The following is a 24,033-nucleotide window of genomic DNA, read 5'->3' as shown; positions in this document are numbered from 1 at the left end:
TTTGAGTTTTACAACACTTATTAACCAGAGTCTTTTTGTTTGCATGCATGAAGCTTTTTCCTTCTTTTTTGTGTCTCCTCCCGTCTGCTGCAGGCATTTGCTGGGATGTTTGAGTCGCGTGGTTTGGTGGGGTGAAGGGACCGAGAGAGTGGACGGAGGGAGACCGAGGAAGGAGGAGGGGGACAGAGGCCGAGAGAGGAGACGGGGAGCATGGCTCTGGTGGCGCTGCCTCTCTGGGTGCTAACGAGTCTCACCTGGGCGAGCGTGCTCCAGGTGTCAGCCAATAGACACTCGGTTTACTGGAACAGCTCCAACATACAGTAAGACCTCATTTCCTACTCTCTCTCTCTCTCTCTCTCTGTGTGTGTGTGTGTGTGTGTGTGTGATCTCCCATGATCCCTGTCATGAACCTGTTTAAAAAAGTGGAAAGGAAATGCAGATGTTAGGTCTGCAACTGCCAGATGTGTCAGGCTCATACCTTCAAACCTTTGTGATTTATGTGCAGTTTCTTTCTTGCACATGTCTCCATTTGTGTGCATCTTTCTTTCTTCTACGTGGAAGAAATGATTTAGATCCACACAAACTCTGAAAACCTGTTTTTTTGTGTGCAGACCCCCCGACTGTGGGGTCATGGTGCTTCCCAAAGCATCTTCTCAACACCCTCACATGCACAGCTGCTCCAACATATTCAGCCAATCTGTGCCCACTGCCATTCAGTTTCTTCCATGGTGGAGGAGTAGAAAGTGAAAAAGAGTCACATGTGATCCTCCTCCTCCTCTCCTCAGTCTTTCAGGGGCTCTATCTCTGTCTTCTCCTCTATCTGGTTCAATTAGGAGTGCTTCTTCATCCTGACCCCATTGTGTTGTAGCAGTGTCACTATTCAATCTCTCCTCTGCGCCGCCTCTCCATACTTGCTCTCTCCTTCTATCCTCCTCTAACCCCCCTTTCTTGTTTACACTCAGTACGTTGGCCTTTTTGTTATCCCTCTAATCCCTCGCTCCTCGGCCCTATCTCGATCCGAGTGAAAAAGCTTTTCTCTCCTCTCTCCCCCTCTTTTTTTTTTCTTCCCGAAAGCTGCCTTTTTAATACTGTCCTTGTGAGTCCATGGCTCTGCTGCTGGATTCTTAAGAATGTAGTGTCGGTCTGTTGCAACACACTGATCCCCTCTCCTCCTAGGATTCACAATCTTGTAAGTTCTTGCACCATCTGTGTTGTACCATGTTTAATGTGTTTTTCCACATCACATTTGTGGCTAATTTTCAGCCAAAAGTTGAAATTGACCTGAAATATTTTCCGATTTTTAGTGGACGTTTCAGCAAGTTACAACCTATTTCAAGGTCATAAAGTAGTGCAACAATCGATAATAATAAATAACAAGAATTTGGATTAACAGAGCCCTTGATTGTACCCAAGGCTGCTACAAGGAGTTAAAAAACCGTAAAAAATTTTTTTAAATCAACCTAAATTGTAGGTCTCAGTGGTGCACAAGAGCGCATGTCACCACACACCGACACACTCCTTCCTTTTCGCTCTCCATCTTGCAGCATAGCCTGTCTTATGTGTGAGCTATGTTTCGGCTGCCAGGCGACACTCCAGTGTGTGGTATTTACCCCTTCACTGGAAAGTACTGTTCCCCTGAGATGAGCAGTCACATGCAGGGCGACACGCATTTTACGACGCCGCTTATTAAAGACGTAAACAACGCGAAAACTGATTGTTTTCTCCCACAATAACTTTAGGCCAACGATTTTTTTGTTTGCAGTGTGAAATAAAACCAGGAGATGCGAGTGAATTTATGCCTCGCAGCAGAATTACTTTACATGAAGAGCTGCGTAAAGTAATAGGGGAGGAAAAAAATAAGGTTATTGGTTTTGCTGCGATTGTGTAAACAATATTAGTTTCCTGGAATGTGAGAAAATTATTTCCGCAGATTATCGAGAAACTAATATTCCGCGAGTAGTTGCATCTGGTCCTGGTATTTTTCTGCAACTCTCAATGTAAAGAGTTCTCATTTTCAATTTCAAATTTTTTTTGACTGGGTAATAATTTGATGCTAATGAAATTCCACCTTTAGGTTTCATATGAGAGACAGAAGTTGATTAAGATAAAATGTGTGGAATAAAATGCCTCAAGGCATGAAGGAAAAGGACGATGAACCCGGGACCTCGGTATAATCAGCTCGACGTAACGTGAGGAGTTTTAACCTTGGTAGACTGTATCCTCAGTTAACTGATTTGTCAGCTGTTCTCTGTTGTGTTTACTGCTTGAAATGATGCTGCAGCTGGTGTTTGAGACAAAGCAGAGGGATGAGTAAAGGTGTCTGGAGCAGCTCTAACCTTTAACCTGACTGTCCAGGGCCTGAGCACTGCAGAGCCCCACAGTCTCTCATCACTCTCTCCACACGTTCACTGCCAGTTCTGTTTTTCACCCAGCGGCAGAATATTCTTAGCCCCTGCAGTGTGAGCCTTCCTATCTGTGTGTCTTTTATAAAAGACTGTGGTTAATTAAAGACTGGTGCATCTCAGTGGACCTGCCTCATCCCTGATCCTCCCATCTCTGACTCTCACTCTCTCTTCTCTCGCTGTCTCACTGCACACATTCACGATGACAATGTATGAGCCGTGAGTGCATGGGGATAACTTTTTTCAATTCAGCCCACTTAGTGAATCAAGAGACAAAGGGTCCACAGACCATGGCACACAAAAGAGAGATAAACCGCAGGATAACCTATCTAATCTACTCTTTCATACACGTTTGAGCCATTTTCAATGGCAGAGATCCGATTCACAGCCTTTATTTTATTCACGGCACTCAACATGCAGCGTTTGTAGGGTTGGCTGGCGCGTCATTGGCCGCTGGCAATGGGCCTCTCTGGAGTTTCTCTAACTCGCAGTGTTGAGTTTTAGAAGGCCAGTAATAAGCTGTAGTATAGTTGTCAGTTTGAGTGGTAAACACATTGTAAGGCCTCAGGACCCTGCAGTTTCTCAACCAGCGTCTGACCCAGAGCGACTCATCAACCACAAGAGACAGGCTGAGAATGTTACCAAGGATTAACCGCTTCACACACATACACACTCGCTCACATCTGTGCATGTGCACAAGTGTATTCGCATACATTTCTGATTGTGTGTGTACACAATCACACTCTCATGTCCCTGTTCTGGAGTTTTTTTAAACTTTGAGAAGATGGATCATTTCCTGTGTTTGCATTTTGCACAGAGGCTGTTGCCGCTGCATATCAGTCACTTGTCATTGATATCCCTGGGCACGAATGTGTGTGTATAATGGTGTGCACTGTTTTGTGCGCGTGTTTGCCCCGTTACAGATGTCTCTGTTCACTGACGTGTGACTCAAACAAAAACAAATCCATCAGTCCGTTAAATCACACATTATCCCCCACCACCTGGCAATTAACCACTGCTGTGAGTGTGTGTGCGTGCGTGCACACAAGAGTGTACATGCATATATACGTGTGTGATCTAATAATGCAGCAGTTGACTGATCTGCATAATAGATTTCTGGTGATATCTCTTAATTTATCAGTTGTATATTTCGGAAGCGATTAAGGTGTTGAATAAACCCAGTGTCTAGATGGGTTTGTGTGCTTGGGGTTTACATGTTTGTGTGTGTGTGTCCATGGCACTTTCACCTCAGCACATGCCACTGGAATCAAGCCAGCCATGGCAAGCAGAATTTCCCCCTCATATAAATTCACATGCATATGTGTGGTAATCGAAGCCAAGGTGGAACTAGTTTTATATTCATCCAGCTCGTCAGAGTGCACAGAGACACGTCACGCAGGGCAGGGGAGAAATAATGCAAGAATATGAGAAGAGAGGCAGAGAGGAAGAAATACTGTGGGACTGACTTGAGGAGGGAGGAAATCAGGAGGAATACAGATTGGTTTTTCTGTTGAATTATAATACAGTGGGGGGAGGAGAGTCATCATAATAATGACGATAATGCTTGGCTGGTGCCCTGATCTACAAACTGAGTTCTCACATTAGGCGCCATAACACAGGCCTAGTTCATGTATATATAGTTATATATGTGTGTGTGTGTGTGTGCGTATGCGTGTGCGTGTGTGAAACATAGATGCAGACGAGAGGATTAAACAGGCCAATCAACCATCCCCTTGACAGCAACACAAACCTATCTGTCTCCCAGCCCCACTTAGGACAACAACATTTACATTATGAATATCTGCACAAAGCAGCGTATTTCTCACTCACCATCACAAGGCCTGGCTGAGCCAGTGTGTACAACCCATCCATCACAGACGTTTGTGCGGCCGATACGTATGTCAGCTAGCACTGGAGGGGGTGGTGGGGGTGTGTGTGTGTGTATGTGTGTGTGTGTGTGAGCGCAACGTAAACCCACACAAACGCACAATCTCCTCGATCATCATAACAGTTACGCAGAGTGATCAGACCAATGATAGCAGTAACGAATAATAAGGCCACAGAGTGAACGAGTGAGTGGCCTCTGGTTTGCGTGGCGTTGTGTGGCTGTGAAAGTGTGTGTGTGGTGTTTGCAGACAGTTGCATAGAGACATCATTAATTATAAGCAGTAGGGAACACCTGTGTGATGGATTACTACTGTTTGCATAATAAGATTCTGTGTGTGTGTGTGTGTGTGTTGGAGTAAATACATTTTTCTGATTGGACAGGTTACGTTGTCTGCTCAGTGCGCCCAGCAATAAGGGACATTTACAAGAAAGGAGTTAAAAATGAATTATTTTCTTGTCCTTTATTCTTGTTTTTTTTTCTATTTGTGGATGAGCTATATTTCAGGAGTGTGCTCCCAACTCTGTTCTTCTCTCATCCTCCATTTGCCTGATGGGAAAGCACTCTTGGGGTGCTGGTATTTTGGGAAAGGTGCGGTTTAATGTTGTGAGGCTCCTTCTCTGTCAAATTAACTTGGACTAAATCTTTTCAGTGCTGGAAAAATATGTCGCCTCGCTTTTGAGGTTTCTGGTTTTCTTTCAGCTCACCCGCACGTTTCTTTTTCTTTTCTTTCAAACACACTTAGATTTCGACCAAGACCTCTTTAATGTTATTCATCTTATAACGCCTTAAAATGCAAATCCTATAGACTTTCACACACGAGATACTCACAAGCCCACCATATTTTCCTTGTTGTTCTTTGATATCTTCAAATGCTCTTTTGCTCATATGATCGGCTAATCTAAAGCATTGCTGCGGTTGTTCTGGGGTCGTTCTGGTTTGAATCAAATGCTAACTGGTCAGTGTAATGGTTTAGTTCCTCAGGAGTGTGTTTCATTGGGATTTTAGGGATTTTCGGGATGTTACGGCGCTAAGGCGAAGCTTATGTGAGAGCAGAAACTGAGTCGGGTAAATTCCGATCAAGCCTGACACAAAGTAAAGGGTCTTACAGGTATAAATGCCTGGTTGAGGATTGGTATTGATTTAAGTGACTGCTGATTCCATGCTGGTGGCTCAGTAGAGATGCTTTGCAGGCTGTCTTTATCCGATTTTTCAGAGGCATTGCTCAAATCACACGGAATGTTTGGCTGGAATTAAAAACATTTCAACCTCAGAGAAGGATTAAGCAGTTTTAAAAATTTTTTTAATGAAACATCCGACAAACGCTGAGCAAAGAAAGAGGATTTTGCTTTAATTACTATTTTATGGTAATCAGAATCATAATCATCGAGTGAAACAAGTGGTGATTAGTTACATTTAGGAGTTTCAATGTATCACAGCCAGATGATCTAGATACAGTAAGTTGTTGCAGGCAAAGGGAAAATAGTGTCACTAGTGTTTCCCACCTTGTGAGAATTTATTTTTGGTAGCCAACCTCAAGGGAGGTGGAGGTGTAGCGTGGTGGGCTGCAGTGAATTCACAAGCTGAGAGCTGCACACGAATGCTCTGCTCTGCCAGACAGTGAAAAATACAAAAATAATAGGTTAGAGTAAGTGGAAATATATATATGGACAAGCAACCCAAATAAATGTTGGATATGAGAAACCTTTTTTGTGCTAAAACATCTTTTTCTGGTCTAGTTTTCCTACAAATGTAAACGTACCTTGGTTAAAATAATAACGATATTTTGGTGCTGCTGCCAGCCTGCGCAGGTTTGTGTGTCATTTGGCTGAAGCATCAAGGACAGTGCATGCAGAACCAATATGTGTTGATATAGTGATATGGATTTACTTGGGAGGTATCATTATCAGAGCTAAAGTGGTGATTTATGTGATTCATGACACTGCCAAATCCCAGAAAGTCATACATTTATGCAAAATCTTTCCCTCCCCATCCCATCTAACAGTTATTTCCCATATAATTGCTGCATAGTTCATGAATGGCGTGCAACTTTGGATAAAGCGCGGCACCCCAGATAAAATCGGTCACATTAAATTTGAAATATTGAATCCAGTAGGCATCTTTAGATACTTGTTTGAAATCCAATATTCTTGTGTTTAATATTTTGGCGTCTGGAGAAATGTGCATGTATGTTTATCATTTGCCCCCTGCTGGGAACCGCTCACAGCTTATAGAGCAGCGCTGAGGCTGACAGACTTTTTGTCAGTTAAAAGCCGATAAAATGGTTTTATCTCTATGTATGAGTATGAAACACTCTGAGACTTCTGAATGGGAATGGACATGTTTCCTAATCTGTGACTCTGATGAATGTGATTCCAGGTTTGGTCCTTTCTTGTGTGGAGTTCCCTGTGCCATCAGTTAGATTGGACAGTCTAAATTACCCAACCGTGTGACTTGAGAATGTGAGTGATTACTCTCCTCGCTCTCCCTCGTGTTAAAGCTGCCGTTGACTCTCAGAAACGCTGTCTGGACAGTCTGAGCATGATTAAAAGCTCCTCTCAGGTGTTTGGACAAAGCCGGCCTACGTCGCCAAAAACCACTGCGACTGTCCCAAACTCCCGACAGTCTGACAGCCACGCATGTGTTCCGTCCAGCTGTGAACAGTTGTGAAAACGTAGCGAGCTCCAAACGTGCTGCAATTCTTTTTCTCTTCCCACCTCGGTCGCTGTCCGCATTAACTGCTTGGCTGCACCAGTCGAATTCACGCTGGCAGCAACAGAGCGGCTGTTTGCTGCCACAGAAAAAGCTGTAAAGATCGAAGCTAAAATCGGGATCAACTTCTGAAAAACAACTGGCACAGAAAGGCAGACTCTGTGTTCACCTCCAGTTCATTGTGGTCCATGATATACACGAGGACAGATGGCTACTACTGTGATTTCTGTAAATACATTTCATTTTCTGCAGCTTCTCCATTAATCTTTTGCGCAAACAACTACTTCTACTTCTCTATGTCGTCCAGCTTCAAGACTTTATTGACATGGTTTATGATTTTTTTCTGAGAGTCGATTTCAGACTTTTGATGAACTCCTCTGTGCTTCCTCTTCACTCACCCAGTGATTATAAATAAGCAGAACGATTGTACAATAACAAAATGCTCATCACGGCACAGTGGCTACTGGGTTAATGTAAAAACATGGAAAACGGGAGTTAGTGTCTTATCTTTTCAGGTCGGTTTGGTTCTTCATTGTTTCATATAAATAAATTCCCACACTGCAGTAAGAAGAGTCGTTCTGATTCTAACTTAAAAAAGCACCGTCTGAGGCGGATAGATTTTCTTGACCGCCAAATCATTGAATGACCGCTGATAGATTTTAGGAAAAGAATTAATCTTCCTCAGCCAGGTGTTAAATTTGAACAAATTATCCACAGAGAACAAGTCCCACAGCGTCAGCCAGGAGGCACAACACAAGAATACACACACACACACACACACACACACACACACACACACACACACACACACACACACACACATGTTGGGAGATACACACTCAATGCTGTCGTTATTAACATTATTCTCTAAGCTGATGCATAAGCTGCAGAAGTGTAATCAGGTGCTCATAAGGCTGTGAGGTTTACAAGCTGTTCCAAACCACTCATTGTGTGTCTGTGTGCGTATGTTTGTGTGTGTGCTGGTTTTTGTCACCTCTTCAGGAACTTTCCTGGTGAATCAGGACCAGCAGACCTCATGGGGACCAGGCTTTGGCCCCAATGAGGCTGAACTTAATTACTCAGGTCCTGGTTAAGGTTAGTGGTAAGATGTGAATTGTGGTTAGGTTATGGTGAGGGTTAGTCATAAATTGTTCATGGTTATGATTCGTGATAAGAGTTTGTTTAGGCTGCACACAATGACTGGAAGTCAATACAAAGTCCTTGTGATAGTTGTGTAAACCTGTGTGTGTGTGTTTGTATTTGTATGCCATTGTTCTCTATGTGATGTCGACTCTATTCCCTGCCAGCATGGTTTTTTGTGTGTGTGTGTGTTACACACACACTCACACACACCAGATGCTCATGTGGTGTGTTTGTGACGTGGCTAATGATAGCAGCGTAGCAGCAGTCTGAGGCCATATGCTGAGCCAGAGCGACGTGATCTAGCGTTAACAAACTCTACTGACGTGACAATTAGGAATCCTCCTCATAACGACAATACAGTCGCATGTGAGAATGCAGCTGTTTTCATCAAACGCTCACACACACACAAACACACACACACACACACAAACACACACACACACACACACACACACCAGGAATCAACTGTCGACAGACAGGACATGGACAGAGGAGCAGCGGGAAGGGGAGCCACTGCACACGCAGAAAAAACTTCTATTGTCACTGCTCACTGAGCAGAAATGATGCTTATTGTTGAGCTTTGATTATGGATGTCGTTATCGGTTCATCAAAACAAGTTCAGACCTGACTTGTGAGCGGACAGGGGAAATTTGTTACTCTGAAGAGAGCTTCTCTGAAACAGGTTTTCCTGAAACAATTTTGGTGAACTCTGAGAAAGTCTTGATTGCGAATGTGTGATTTAGCAGCCAGGGGTGGGGTGGGGGGGTAAGACAGGGTCCTCTCTTCACTAAACTGCAGAGGACACAGAATTATGCTCATTCAATCCACACACACACACAGAGAGAGAGAGCGAGTGAGAGAGAGCAGCAGTCTTTAATTGAGGTTTTATCCATTTAAGCTGTCACTAAGACGCCAACTCTGAAACCTTTTAACCATTCTCCTCTCAGTAATGACACAAATCAGAGAGGAAATGTGTTTGTGTCTGAGCGTCGGTGCGAATGTGTGCGTGTGTTCGTGCACGCTCGTGAAGCAGCAGGGTAATTATGCGGAAATTGGGAAATGGCTAAGTGAATTATGACCTTGTTTCAGCAGAGGGCTTTAATCAGCCCCAGCCAGGCCAGAGGAGGGAGGCAGAAACGTTCACTACACAAGCTGCACTCTCCTCCAGTCGGTAAAACTGACAGTCAACTGGTCTGATGTGTCGGTGGAAAACAGTCAGTAAATCTGTGATTCATGACAGGAGATTACAGCACGATCATCAGGCTGGAGTGGTTCGCAGTGTTTGGTGGTGGAGTTTTAGTGCCATGGTTTCTGTGTGTAGAATGAGGGGTCCTGTGTGTCGAGCTGCGTCCAATGATTATTTTCGTTATCGAATATTCTGACAGTTCTTCACTTTTGTTTGTCAGTAAAATGTGAGGACAAAATGAAAAGGTTTGTTTTAATAATAATAATAATAATAATTTTGTCAGAATACTCGACCGTTATTCTTCTGTTAATTCAATAATCGCTTTAACCCTAACGGTAAGTAAAAAAAACTATGTATTGATTTGTTTTTTTATTTGAATATCACAGAAAGGTCACTGTGGCTGCAGCTAATGATTATGTAGATTATTGATTAGAACTACCAATTATTTTCTCAGAAAACAACAACATAAGGTATCGTTGTCAAACAACCTCCAATAATTCAGTTTACAATGATATTAAACAGAGAAGAGTGTTTTTTTAATCCAAAATTCTGGATCCAAAGAATATTTAGCCTTTTTTTGCTTAATAAAGGACTTGGACAATTTATTTATGATAGAAATTGCTGCAGATTGTGATTGAAAACAGTCTGATGCACTTAAACCTTTCTGGATTTACTTTGATTAATAGACACTGTGATGTAGGAAAATGTTTATTTTAATATTGTGATAATGATTCTGTCATATTGATCAAATCTTATTGTGTTTGCACAGTATCTCATTTTCCTCTTCTTGAATTGTACCTATCACTTCTGTGGAAGTACAAAAAAGCTTGAGCACATTTAAACTTAAGTTAAGAACGGGGCTTCAGGCTGGCGTCACTGTTCACTCACAGAGAGTCTGTTTGCTGCAAGAAGATTAATGTCAGACTGGGACAGTGCCCTCAAATTATCGGGTTAAGTTACTTCTTGTCTTTATAGTCCCGCTCGGGCTTTTATGCTTGTGTGTTTATGTAAGTGCACAAATTTACGTTAAGGTAAGTGCACAAACTGTCCTGCAACTTCTCGCCTTAAATTGCGAAACAGATTCATTTTGTAACAAGTAAATAAATGAGGAGCATGATCAGAATAAGATGGAAACAAAGTTAAATATGCACAATACATGAAAAATATAATAAATCATCTGACGCTGTTGACTTATCTTAGGTGCAATAAACAAAACAAAAATATATTGAATAACTCTGGCGAAACACATGGAGACTTTTGTGACCGGTGCCAATGCAACATCTCACTCTGGTCTCAAACTGTCACTATGTTTGTGAATGTGTGTATTCCTGCTCATGTGTGGATTAAGAGGTGTGTGCTGGCTCATGTCTGAATGGCTCTTGCTGCTGCTGTGTGTGTGTGTGTGTGTGTGTGTGTGTGTGTGTGTGTGTGTAGGGTCAGCGGCACTGCTGTGTGTCAGTGTGTCTCACAGTGTCTCTGTTGGTTATGGTCTGGCTGTCTATTTCTGTCAGTGTTGGATCGATGGCGTCCTACAGACCCTGCACTCCTCCTGGATGTTTCAGCCTGTTCCTTCTCTCTCTCTCTCTCTAACCGGGTATCTGTTGCTCGGCCCTCCCCTTCCTCACTCTGCCTCTCCGTCTCTCCTGTTGCCTCTTTTGTTGGCTCGGCCTCTCGCCATCACTTCCTCTTCTCGTCCTCATTGTCCATCGCTGCATCATCGTACTACTCGAGTCTCTCTTCAGATCTGACAATGAGCCGCTTAGTGTGTGTGTGTGTGTGTGTGTGTGTGTGTGTGTGTGTGTGTGTGTGTGTGTGTGTGTGTGCTTTCCTTGTGGTTCTTGCTGTTTCTTTATGAGGGATTCCTGTTGTTGCCTTCCCATCTTGGCCAGTGTGTGTTTCTGTGCTCAGAGCGAGTATGTGCTGCTTATCGTCACTAGTTTTGAAGGATTTTCTTCAAATACTAATACTGATCAAGCTCGGGAACATTTTTTTTTCTGGTTCTCAGTTTTAAGTTGTTGAATTATTTTTTTAGAAAGGTCACATGAGCTGTTGGATATTGAAAAGGCTCTTTTCACAAATAATCAATCAATTAAAAAGTGCAGAGATTAATATTCAATTTAAATATTCATTAGTTATAGCTCTACTGTGAATAATAGCAATGATATGCACTAAAATATTTATGGTAAAATGTAAGTGGGTTGAAGCAGTAAGTTGATTTATCAATAAGTCAATCAATAAAAAGTTTTTATCAAGCTAATGCAAAGTAAGTTCTCTTTAGTGTTAAAATGCTAAATATTTTAATTTTAGACAAATGTATTGATATAAAATCTAATAATGATTTGCAGGCTATGTTTTCACCCCTGTCCGTCTATTTGTCGGACGGATTACTCGAATCTTGGTGTTATGATCTGGAAAGAACCCTTGAACTTTTGGTGAGGATCCAGGACCTTCTTTAACGTTGTGACGTGTGATTTTCATAATTTTCGTTAATTTTTCAGAGAATAATTCCTGGATCTTGATGAAAAAGATAGGCATGTTTAGGAAACTTATATCGATGAGTATGTGCTAGTTGGTGCAGAGCCAATAAAAATCTGGATCTATTGAATCTAAATGTGGTTTGATAAGGGGAGTGTTGGGCCTTGGTGGATGTATGTGTCCTACTGAGCTCCATTTTAGTATTACATTGCAATAATCACATAGATATAGATTTTTTAATGAATTATATTGAAAATAAAGTGAAAAGTTATTTTGATCAATTGTGACCCACTTTATTTATGCTAATGAGTTGAGTACAGGGGTTGTTTGGTTGAACAGGGAAGCTCAAGTACTACAAATGATTTTGGTGTGCAAAATTTGTTGAGAAATCATCATCCATTGATTAAATATCCAAATGGAAAAGTAGTTTTTGTCTCACGCATTGAATTAAATCCCTGAAAAATGCAATTTACTCGTCACTGAAAAATCCAATACTACCATGAAGCAACCCCGGCCATTGATTTGCAACTTTGTGTTAAATGACAATTGCCAAATGTCTATTGACTTGCTGTGTATTCTCCATTCTTCTAATGTTATCTGTGAGGTGTAATGTGTGTGTGTGTGAACTCCTCTATTTGTGTGTCTGTGTGTGTGTGTTTGTATGATGTCATATATATCTTCATGTCTTTTTCACCCTTTGATGTCCAATTTAGTAGTGTTGTTTTTACATGCAAATGCTTTCAGGTGTATAGCTATATATGTACATATATATATATATATATATATATATATATATATATATAAACATACACATTAAACAGAGTCAGTGTCTGTCAGTGGAGGGAGGTAGAATGAGGATGTCTGAGAGCTAGTGATGCCGGTTGGCCTCAGTGCTCACACCCACGCTGTCTGTAGGCTCTGCTCTCTGCTCCGAAGCTTCGAGGCACAGGGATGTAGCTCGCAACGCCGTAGTAAGAACTGCATATGAATGAGTGTTTACTATCTCACACAGCCAACGTCTCACTCCAGCTCCACGATCATGTTTTTAATGAAAGTCCAGGGCGGCTGCTGGAGTTCTGACTTTATTTCAACATGTACGATTGAGGGGGAGAGTACAAGGGGTTGGCGGTGGAGAAAAGCGGGTGGGGGGGGGGGGGGGGGGGGTAATGAATGTACTGCAGTTAAAAAGAATTCTGTGTCACTTCCCGGGAGAGAGAGAAATAAAGGTGGCGGAGGGGGGAAGGAGATGTGGGAGGAGATGTTGTGAAATAGGATGTGTTGTGTTGATAGAGCGGAGTTCTAGGCAGCCAGGAAAACTCTCCTCCCACCCTAGTATGTGAATATATATCTGTGTGTGTGGGGGGGGGGGGGGGGCAGAGGGAAAACGAGAAAGGAGCCATGTGAATGCCCCACAGCCTACAAGCATACCACCCACACACATTACCCACATGTATTAGACCCATACATATGCATATTCCTCACTTTCGAACACACACACACACACACACACACACACGTTGGGAAAACTTGCTTCATGGGGACAATATCTGTCATTACCTCCTACAGATTCCTCATGGGAGTTCATTGTTATTTTCTTCCAGCCCTGATCAAATAAAGCGGAGCAAGAGGAGAACACACACACATCCACCCCTCAGCACACAAGCATACAGAAAAACACAAACCATACACTCCTATGTTGGCAAAAGTGTGAATGAATAAAACGCCGAATGATGACACCCATCCGCCCACTCACTGTGTGTGTTATAAATGGTTTCTGAAACCACACATGCTGAGTGTTTTTCCCCCCTGAGGTGAATAGTAAATCCCAGCATATGTATTGCCTCACGCATTGTAATTTTCGACAGTATCGGTTCAGATAATCAAAGACTCCTCCGCGGCCTCCTCTTAGAGCGGATCAGGCTGCAGAGATGGGAGCGGATAAGCAAAGAGACCAGTTTAACTCTGCGCTGGTCATATCTGTTTGGCCTCTGTTGATGCTGAAGAGCGAAAAAGGGACAGAGGGAGCACACAAGAAAGAGCAGACTGAGAAAAAAAATCATTGATGGAATGGGAAGAAGGGGAGGGCACCGAAGAATAGAGAAAGGAGGGCCCTGCAGAACAGTACTGCCAAAACTGAGGTCAATTGTGATGAAAATTGCCGTTCACATGACCACAATAGTGGTTGAGTGACAGCACTAAAGCAGCATGGACGGGCTTATCCTGATCACTCAGGGCCTTGACTGGGGAAATCACAATGCCCTAGAGATCTGTCCTTTTTGGGCTTGGAGGATCACAGAGCGCCTCCGGTCCCAAGCTTTGGCCCTGAAACGTCCTGGACATTACCATATCAATGCTGCCATGGCCAGTTCGCCAAGGAACAGGGCCGCTAGCGATAGTGCCTCCCGGTTAGCATCGCCCCTGCGCCTTCACAGGGCTATTCAGTGGGGAGTCAATGCTAACTCAATGCTAAATGCAAAAGGGAAGATGTGTAAGCTCGCTCCTGTAGCGTGAACCCATGTCTCACGGCACATTCGAGGCAGTGTTTGTTTGTATACATCTCGTTCCTGCTTTATCTCTCTGTCCCACTCTGGTTTTCACATTTAAAGTAGTTCTCAGGTGTGAGGCTGTGTATTTAAACCTCAAAAGGTCGTCTCATGCCAACCAGAATGATCCAGCAGCAGGGAATGTTGAAAAATTACCCAGCATTGACATTGATTGCTTGCTCTATCTTGCTCAATCTTGTTTGAAACATAATTTTACAGATAATTGTTTTATTTAATCTTCTACGGCTTTGTGACGACGTCTAACATTTTACTTTATTTTGAGACTTTGACTTCTACTTCTTTTATTCAATCAAAAACAGGAGTAATCAAGGACATGAAAAAAAACACATCTACAATTCCCTGACAAACAGACAAACTTCTGAGCTGCACCAGCTTTTTATGAACCAATTACTGAGTTTGTCTTTAGTCTGTCATTAGTTCTTCAGTCAAGTCACAGACAGATTATTGGCTAAATTGTTTTTTGTCAGTAAAACCTGAGCAATGTCACTTCTTGTCAAGTAGTGGGTAAGTTGGGTTCTAGGAAACAGTGTTGTCAAAGTCAAAGTGGCAGCAGTAGTTGTGAAATAACAACCAAAACAAATATTAAAACTATCTGCCAAACATTTGTAAATGTAGATATGAGTTTACATATACATAAATAGATATTTGAATTCATACAGTTTAGATTAAGTGGGACAAAACCAATTACACTAAGCAAACATGTGGCTTTGAAATGTTATTTACTTTTTAAGAAATGCAATTTCTTTTTTGATCAAGTGTGACGTCAGATGTGTTGACCATATTCCATTACCCCGTTAACTTTGAAATCCAAACAGTTCATACATTGCTGTTGTTGGCTTTAACTGCTGGTTCAGACTAAATATGTGCAGAGATGTAAATTGTTCATCTTATTTGTGATTTGGACACGCAATATTTCCAACAGGCAACCAGCGCTCTGGAAGTGACTTTGTCCATCACGACAAAAGCGTGTTCACAATATCGGCTATGACACCTGCGGTTGTGCGAGTCCAGTGGCCGGTCTTTACTCTACATGGCTCAATCACTGATACAGTTTCAGATAGAAATCTACACCCAGCCCACTCCAAACAGGCCGGTTGAGAAGAACTAACTTTGGGGCAACCAGTTTCTAATGGCGTGAACTTTGAACTGAGCTGCTGCAACTGATTGACATGAGTTCGGAAATGGACATTGGTGCGATTTTATTTATCCAAAAAGAAAGTATAGTTTTAGTATCGGTGTGAGGTACCACATCTGCTCGAGCATCACGTCCACAACATCACAAGTTTCCGTCACGTGGAAAAACACTAAAGCTGCAGAGTGTAGTGCATGTAAAAGAAGAGTGCACCGGTTTCAACCTACCTGCGTTGTGGGACTATTATATCACATGACACACTCCATAGATGGTCTTTGATATCATTATAATGCAATTAGAGATATTAGCCAGTCAGAGTACAAGCCACAATGCAGTGTTAAACTCATTATTACGCCACAGGGAGGAAATGGATGATCTGGAGGAGAAGGGCGGGTTTTTAAATGATGCAGAAGGGAGCGGAGAATGGGATAGAGAGAGAGGAAGGATGGAAGGAAGGAAGTAGAAAATCGATGGCTAAAAGTTAAGGATGGGGAAAGTAAAAGGGCACCGAAGAGAGGAAGACGAGGAAGACAGGTGAAATATTGGTCATAGACTTCTTGCTTTGTCATTGGAAATCAGAGCCCAAGGGGGCGGGAGGGCGCTGTTTGATTTGCAGTCCTTGTTTGAATCTGTCACTCAGCCCCCACACACACTCACAAACACACAGACACTTGCAGATGGCCTCCAGTCCGTCACTTAGTATTGGCAGAGAGCTGAGAGGTTATCATGCGTCGTCAGGTGCCAGACTGACTCTTGGTAGCAGGTTTGTCATTTGTAATTAGAGAGAAAAGGAGAGCTGGGTTTTCTCTCTCCTCTCATCTGCTCTCCGGCTGAAGTCTGTCTCTGGGTATCGACACACAAGTGATGAGGGCCCATACACACAAACACAAACACATGCACTGACACACGTCTGATGGGCCAAGTTTGATTCCATTAAGAGGAGTTTGTCAGTTAGCCACTGAAGCGTCGGGGTGAATGCTGATGACCAGGCAGCGAATCCTACAGAGCTGAACAGGATCTGGAGACAGGCTGTTCAGACGCTTACAACACTGAGGGTGACTGAGCAGTGGCAGGCCTAACGATGACTATTTTATGTCAGTGACACACACACACACACACACACACACACACACACACAGCCTATCTGGTGTTGTATGGCTATGTGGTCACGGTCCATGCAGCTCGGAGTTGTGGTCACGGTTAAAAAGGCTTCCTTCTGGAGAGAAGGGGGGGCGGTGGTGGAGTCTTAAGAAGGAGGGGGAGATGGGGGGGGGGAATAAGAGGAGCGGGAGATAATAGGAGAGGGCTAACGGTGGGGGAGGAAGGCTGGGATGGACCAAAGAGGGAGTGAAAAGGGGAAGATAGAGGCTGAAGGTGGGTTCTCGGCGTATGAAAGCCTGCGTGCCTCCATTTCTCTGCCATTGATGTATTCTAATGCTAAGTGTGTAATGCTGGGCCTCGACTGGTCTCTGGGAGAGTCGAGCCTTTGATAGGCACAACCAAGCTCTGGGGACAGATCTCTCGCATGCCATTCATATGCATATCTCTCTCCGTGTGTGTACGCTCACTTGTACTATGCACTATTTTTTTTTTTTTGCCAGTTAAATAACTGTTTTTACTCATTAACGCCAGCACTACATTGGTCACATTTCCATATCAATGTGAGCATGTTTTCGGCAGTTTTAGCATCACGCACCCTAAATCCTAAATTAGCCCCTTGGACCATGCTGGTGGATGTTTTTCTGATCTGGCGTTCTCTGATTCTGTCTGTGTGTGTGTGTGTGTGTGTGTGTGTGTGTGTGTGTGTGTGTGTGTGTGTGTGTGTGAGCATTTGAACATGTAGCATTTCGTGTGTGGCCGTGCTTTAGAGGCACAATATCTGATCATGTAATTGGCCATCTGCAGAAGAGGGCAAAGTGCAGAATCTCAAAGCTCATTGCATCTCACCAGCCCGTTAGGAAGGTGTGTGTATCTGTAAAACTGTGTGTGTGTTTGTGTGCGCGGGCATGTTGTGTGGGTCGCTTTGTTTGCCGTGTGTTCCGGTCCCCAACCGATTATAGCATGAAATTCCGCACACATTGTATAGCAATGGGGAGTCTCACATGTGGACGGACACACACAAACGAGCGCATACACACAATGACACAGTGAAGTGAGAAGTCAGAGAGGCCGGTTAATGACTGTCGGGGACAGAAAGGGAGAAGGACTGTGGTGGTGTCAAGGCTTTGTGACAGATGCTGGTTGTAAAATGCCTTGCTCACAGGTTTATTGTTATGAAAAAAAGAAACGATCAGACTCGGCAAGATTGATGCTATTCCTCCTTTCTTTCTGTCTTTTTCACACATACACAAACACACACACACAGAGATTAGCCGAACAATGACCTCTGCTTTTCAAACCTAAATGCTAAACTTAGCAATGATCTAACTCTAACTTAACCATTGACAAGCAGGTCTAGCAATTAGTCAGGGTTAAAGTTTGGAGTTAGATATGACACGCGCACACACACACACACACACATACACACACAACCTTGTACTTGTATCTTAGTGAAATCACTCCCTAGCCCCTTACTTTAACTTTAACCATCACAACTAAATGCCAAACCCTAAAGTCTTAACTATACTTCCCACCTTCCTTGTCCGTCGTCAGCTGCGTACTCGTTCTGGTCACATGTCTATGCTTATGTTTCCACTCATACTTAAATTTGGTAGTTTCCATTGGTTTTGCGTTCCACAGATGTGAACCTGATCCCACATTCCATTCCTTTCCAATTGGTGGATTTATTTTTTACCTATGCGTAGTAGAGCGTGCCTGCACATGGATGGATGACAACATTAACATCATGAGGACCACAGTGGACTGTTGAATAAGGAAACTCTGAATTTGCCTTAATCACTCAAACTGTAATTCTAAACTGAACCCGAAATTCTTAACGCTCAATAGTCTGTGCGAACCACAAGACTTACCCAAACCATGAGCACTGCCTATCTAATGCGACGACTTAACAATAACCTAACCCTAAATTTAACCACTGACAAGCTGGTCAAGTAATTGGACACACACACACACACACACACACACACACACACACACACACACACACACACACACACACACACACACACACACTCACAGGGTCCTGGGTCCTAATCCCCCTCACAGTGCCGGAGAGTGTTTCCCATCAGTGACCCTCTGTCCACTCGAGCCCTTTGGTTTCTTTCTATTCTTCCCCATCTTCTCAGTGGGATTTGTTCTTCTACTTCAACCTCCTCTCCTGCTTGTTCATCTTACTTCACCTCCTCTCAGCCGCACACTTCACGGATGGCTGTGTATTTATCAGTGTGTGCACGCTCCCCGTGCACGCAAGCTTATATGTGTTTTTGCCAGGGATGGGGGGGGAGGAGTAGTGTGTCAGAGTGCTCGCCTTTATGCTTTCATTGCCTCTCTTTCTGCTCAAGAATATGATGGATGTTTCAAAACAGAGGGAGCCTGAATATCAGTGCCAGCTACTGATGCTGCTTTCACCTCGGAGTGTAAGTCTGTGTGTGTGTGTGTGTGTGTGTGTGTGAGTGTGAGTGTGTGTGTGCTTAGAGGCACTGGAGGTTATTTGATCTCATTGTGTTGTTGGAGAGGAGGCTGCTCTCTTGCTTTATGACCGGAGCTGTAGGGAGATATTCGGCTTCACCTGCCTCTCCTCAACAATCCATCATCCCTCTCGCTGCAGACAAACGCACTCCACTCATTTTATTACTTCCTCTCACACTCACAGAAACATTTAAGGCTTTCTCTCTCTCTCTGTAGCTCACACTCACATGCACCGTAATGTATGCACTTAGTTTTAGACTCTCTCCATAGTTTGCCTTAAAAGCCGAGAGCAACCTGCGTGTTTGTGTGTTTCAGGTTGTGTAAGTGAGTGACAAAGTGAGCGCGTGTGCATGCTGTAATTCTGATAGTGTTTCTGCAAATGATTAGAAGCCGCTGCAGTGTGAAAGCAACGCGGCTCCTTTTGTTAAGACGTTAAGTGTGTGGTAAACTGAGCAGGGACGAGGACTCAGCTAATGACTGTTTCTGCACACTTCATCAGATTGCTCACCCGCAATATTGCCTCATATCAATCCCCAGCACCATTGGCGCTTAATGGTGTGTGCGTGTTGTGCCGGTGTTTGTGTGCGTGTGTACATCTTATCACAACGTATATTGCTTTGTAGAGCCATTACAGTTTAATAGGCACGGTGGAATGTGCGGCGTGTTAATGCTCCGGCAACATGAAGTAATGACACAATAAAACAATTAAATATGGTGGAGGAGAATTACTTTTTGAACAAGCCGCACCTAGAAGCAATTTGGATGGAGACAGAATAAACAGAAAGTACTGATCAGGCTTATTAGGAGAAGAAGGGAAGCGCTACCTCTCTCCATCATTCTCCCTCTCTCCATCATTCTCCCTCTCTTCGCCGCCTTCCAACTCTCCGTCATTATGACTTTATATCTGCTGATTCACACACTGACGAACCAAAGAGAAATTCTCCTTGAAATGAGAGAGAGGTGATTTCGAGCGATTACATGCGTGTTAATGTGTGTGTGTGTTGTGACGAGAGGTCTCGTGTTGCTCTAGAACATATTGCAGTTTTCGGATGTAGAGTGATTTCCATTATTGATAAGTCTGATGATTACTTTTTTTACATTAACTGCTAAGATAGACAACGGGAAAATGAAATTGCACTTTTGCAGAAACCAAGGTGGTAAATTGGTGATGTTGAATTTTGCTGTATAATTTAATATGAAAATGCTAAACTTTTTATTTGAGAAGCAACAAATGTTTGGTGTTTTTGCTTAATAAGTTACTTCAACACTAAATGGATTCAATAGTTGGAGACAGATCAGCACAAGATGTATAATTTGGTAGAAATATAGGCCGTCCGGTTGTTCACTTCTGACCCGGCCCTATGCATGTCTACCCCACCCACTCTCCTGCTTTCACACTCATTATTCTGTCCTGTCGAATGTACCTTAAAAAGTATATATATATATATATATTATATGAAATCGTAGTGTTTCAAACATATATACACTAATCAATTCATTACTTGTTTACAAATACAGAGATGCTGAAAATCGATTGATTCTGCTGTTTCTCTAAGTTCTTCCAGAGTTTGCACACGTCTCCTACAGACTCTGGTTTCCTCCCACTGTCCAGAAGAGTTTTCAGGTGAACTGCAAACTCCTATTTTAACTTGCAGATGTCAGCTTGAATCTTCTGTTCACTGTGCACCCCTCCTCACATGCAATCGATGGTGTGATGGACTTCAACCCCCCACCGCTCTGCATTGGATAAGCATTAAAAATGGATGATAGATCAATGATAGTTTGGTAAAGTTGCATTGCAGGTAAGGAGGCAATACCTCTGGTTCTGTTGCATTGATTTTCATCCTGTTTTTTCCATTGTGAGTCAGATTGTGTTATAGGAGGGAAATGCTGGTCAAGTGCCCATGAGTTGAAATGTGTTGCTTTCGCTATGAAGTTGTTCTCAACACTACAAGTTTTGACCGCCTCACTCTATAACTCTTCTTTTTGCACCCGCTGAACATTTCATATTTTGTCAGAAATCAATGCTCTAAGGTCGTGTTCAGACCAGGTGTCAGCAACCGTCCTGAGTGATACGATCGTAAGTGAACAGCGTGTTGTGTTTGCAAATGTGTGACAATGTGTTTGTGTGTGTTGGCGCTTGTGTGAGAGAAGGACAGTAAAAGGAGCGAGATGGTAGGAAAAAAGTTTGACTAATTTAAGAGAAGAATCAGTCATTATGAGTTTATATTGTGGATACAAACCTGCGGGCACTGACAGGCGTAAAACATTTTTTCGATTCATTGCGGCTCAGAGGACGTCAGCTGAGGTGCCGATCTTTCATATGTGGCCCAGGACGCATTTGCGTTCACACAGTGAAAATAATGTGGCTATACTCGTCCCAGACCACCTCTGAATATGATCTGATCTCAGGACCCACACTGTTCGAACCTGTACCTGGTCTGATTGGATCAGTCAGAACGGATGTTACATGTCTCAACTGAGTCAAACAATCGCTTTAAAAGTGTTTGTGTGCATCTTTGTGTCTCACCTTGAAAAAGCTGATAAGATCAATCATTTCAAAAGAAAATCTAGATCGCAGCATTGTCTGGAGTTAGTATGAAAGTAGCTGTAAAAAAAAAGAAAGAAACCTATTTGGTCACACATCAGACTATATTTAATGTCAAGCATATTTATATATCTGTTGTGTATATTTGTTTGTGTATATCTGTTTGTGTATATTTGTTTGTGTGTTGTGAAATGTAGGAGTCAGTCTAAGTGTAAATTCTTAGGTTCATCGACCAGAGAAAGAAACCACTGGGAAATTCTGAGGTGATTTGTCAATTTTAATGTAGTTGTTCATCTAAGACTCTCCCTCTCTCTTCCTCTCTGTCCTCCTCTCTGTGTCTCTCTTTTTGTCCTCTATCTCACACGCCTCTTTATGTAATCGTTTATAGAGATCTGTTGAGAATTAGAGATCGAAAACCCATTTACAGAGGTTACCTACGTAAAGTCAGACTATTTGTCTGCTGCAAAATCGAAACCTCACCCTCAGCCGTTCTCTCCGGGTTCCCCTCTCTCTTATTCCCCATTCTCAACCGCTCTCTCATTGGGGGGGGTCACAAGATCAGAACGGATGAGCGATAAGCGGAGAGATAAGATGATTGGGAAGAAATGAGGGAATTTGCTAAAGATAGAGAGATTGACAGGGAGGTCGTTAGTGAGGAATAAAGAAGGGACAGAGTGCATGGGTGAAGCTGTATTTGACAAAGGATGGAGAGCGAGGCTGAACTTATGTCAACATAAATTGTTTTTTATTTTTTGTTGGTTCTTACCAAGTAGATGATTTCCACCTGAAAAATTCAGCATCTTTATTTATTAATTTTCTATATAATCAAATTGATTTCTATTTTTGAAGTATTGCAGTAGGCAGTTCTAATGTCAGCATAAAAAAAATATTTTATTCAAAAATGTAAGGTGAGATATTTCATGAAGGACCCCTGAGATTGTTAAAATTGAACATTAGTTTCTCATCCTACAGACGTAGCTGCAGAGGGAGCGCCCCTCGCTTTCACGCTGGTCAAGTCATTCCAGCATTTCACCTGTACCCACAGTGATGCTGAGTGAGGCAGCTCAGGCCCGGACACAAGGTTATCTTCTGCCTTCTGCTCAGCAGCTCACAGCAACCTTATACCTTATTATCTCTGGTTTATTCTTCCACTAGGGAAGTCATGGTTTCACTCCTGTCGGTCGGTTTGTGTGTTTGTTTATAAGCAAGATTATACAAAAAACTTCACAGATTTCCACGAAACTTGGTGGAATGATGCGGTATGGGTCAGGGAGGACCATCAGAATGAGATTTGGCCTGGGGGACCCCAAGAATGTTATAACTTGCTAAGCCCATATTGCCCTTAAACTGGATCCGAGACGCAAACAATTTCGGTTTCATGTGATGCGACCAAATCAGCAAGAAAAATGAAAATTGAAAAATGATGGTGAGACCCAAAAGTGATCACAGTCGTCCCCCTGGTCTCTCTTTACAGGCAACTTTCTTCATTTTACAACCAAAATCTCAAATTGTGCATTGAGGCACAATTTACTTTTATTTTGGAACACACTTTGGAGCCATAAGTCTGAACCAATGTTGAGTCAACAACTGCTTCAGTGATGTGAGGATTATAAAATACTTTGCAGAGAAACAATCAAGAGACCTAGTGCTGTCAAATAACATATCATTTGTCAAGGTTGAGGAAAGATTGTGTTCAGTGCACACACACACACACACACACACAAATATCAGTCGTGTTTGGTTGTGTTCACAGAGGGCCCTCGACGACAGAACAAATCTTAACTTTGAGAACCAGATGATGATGGTGGAGCACAATTCTGAGGAGAAAGAAGAAGAGATGTGGTTGCTTTATTTAAAATGGTTTCAGCTTGGATGGCAAAGTTTACGATGCATGGGTGGATGGAAGACGGATTGACACAAAAACTGTTGCTTCCTAATACATCTGCATTAGTGTGTTCATGGCTGAAAGGAACGAGCGAGACAGGAAAAGATGGGTCGGAGGGGGATGAGAGTGTATTATTAAATGATGCGTGGCGAAAAGGGGGGGGGGGTAGGGAATTTATGGTGAGAAATATCACGATGATGTGAGTGTGAGGAAAGAGAGGAGAGTGCGGAATGATGGAAAACAGGATTAGATGGACATCGCCACGGGGAAGTGATTTTGGCCTGCGGCGACGAGGTACGGTGTGAGTGAGTAAAGTGACAGAGAGTGAGAGAGAGCGTGTGCGTGTAAGAGAGACATAGAGGCAAGAAAGAAGAGGTATAAATGAGTCAAGGTAGGGAATCAGACTGGATAAGCTGGTGCTGGGCAAAGAAGCACCACGGAGTGTTGTGGGAGAGGGGGAAGGCAACGAATGTAGAGAGTGAGGCAGAGGAAAGAGACAGAAAGTCAGTGTAA

General features: G+C 42.9%; 1 protein-coding gene across 1 annotated transcript in view; it reads left to right on the top strand.

Moving 5' to 3' along the window:
- efna3b (ephrin-A3b) overlaps positions 1-24,033 on the top strand; it is a 56,847-nt gene that overhangs the window by 547 nt on the left and 32,267 nt on the right. Inside the window, exon 2 of the mRNA XM_020092766.2 lies at positions 94-320. Within this exon, the coding sequence (XP_019948325.1) occupies positions 211-320 (110 nt within the window). The 5' untranslated portion in view covers positions 94-210. The remainder of the gene's footprint in view (positions 1-93; positions 321-24,033) is intronic.

Source organism: Paralichthys olivaceus, chromosome 13, assembly GCF_024713975.1.
Source record: "Paralichthys olivaceus isolate ysfri-2021 chromosome 13, ASM2471397v2, whole genome shotgun sequence".
NCBI classification, from domain to species: domain Eukaryota; kingdom Metazoa; phylum Chordata; class Actinopteri; order Pleuronectiformes; family Paralichthyidae; genus Paralichthys; species Paralichthys olivaceus.
This window is presented reverse-complemented; position numbering and strand designations above follow the sequence as displayed.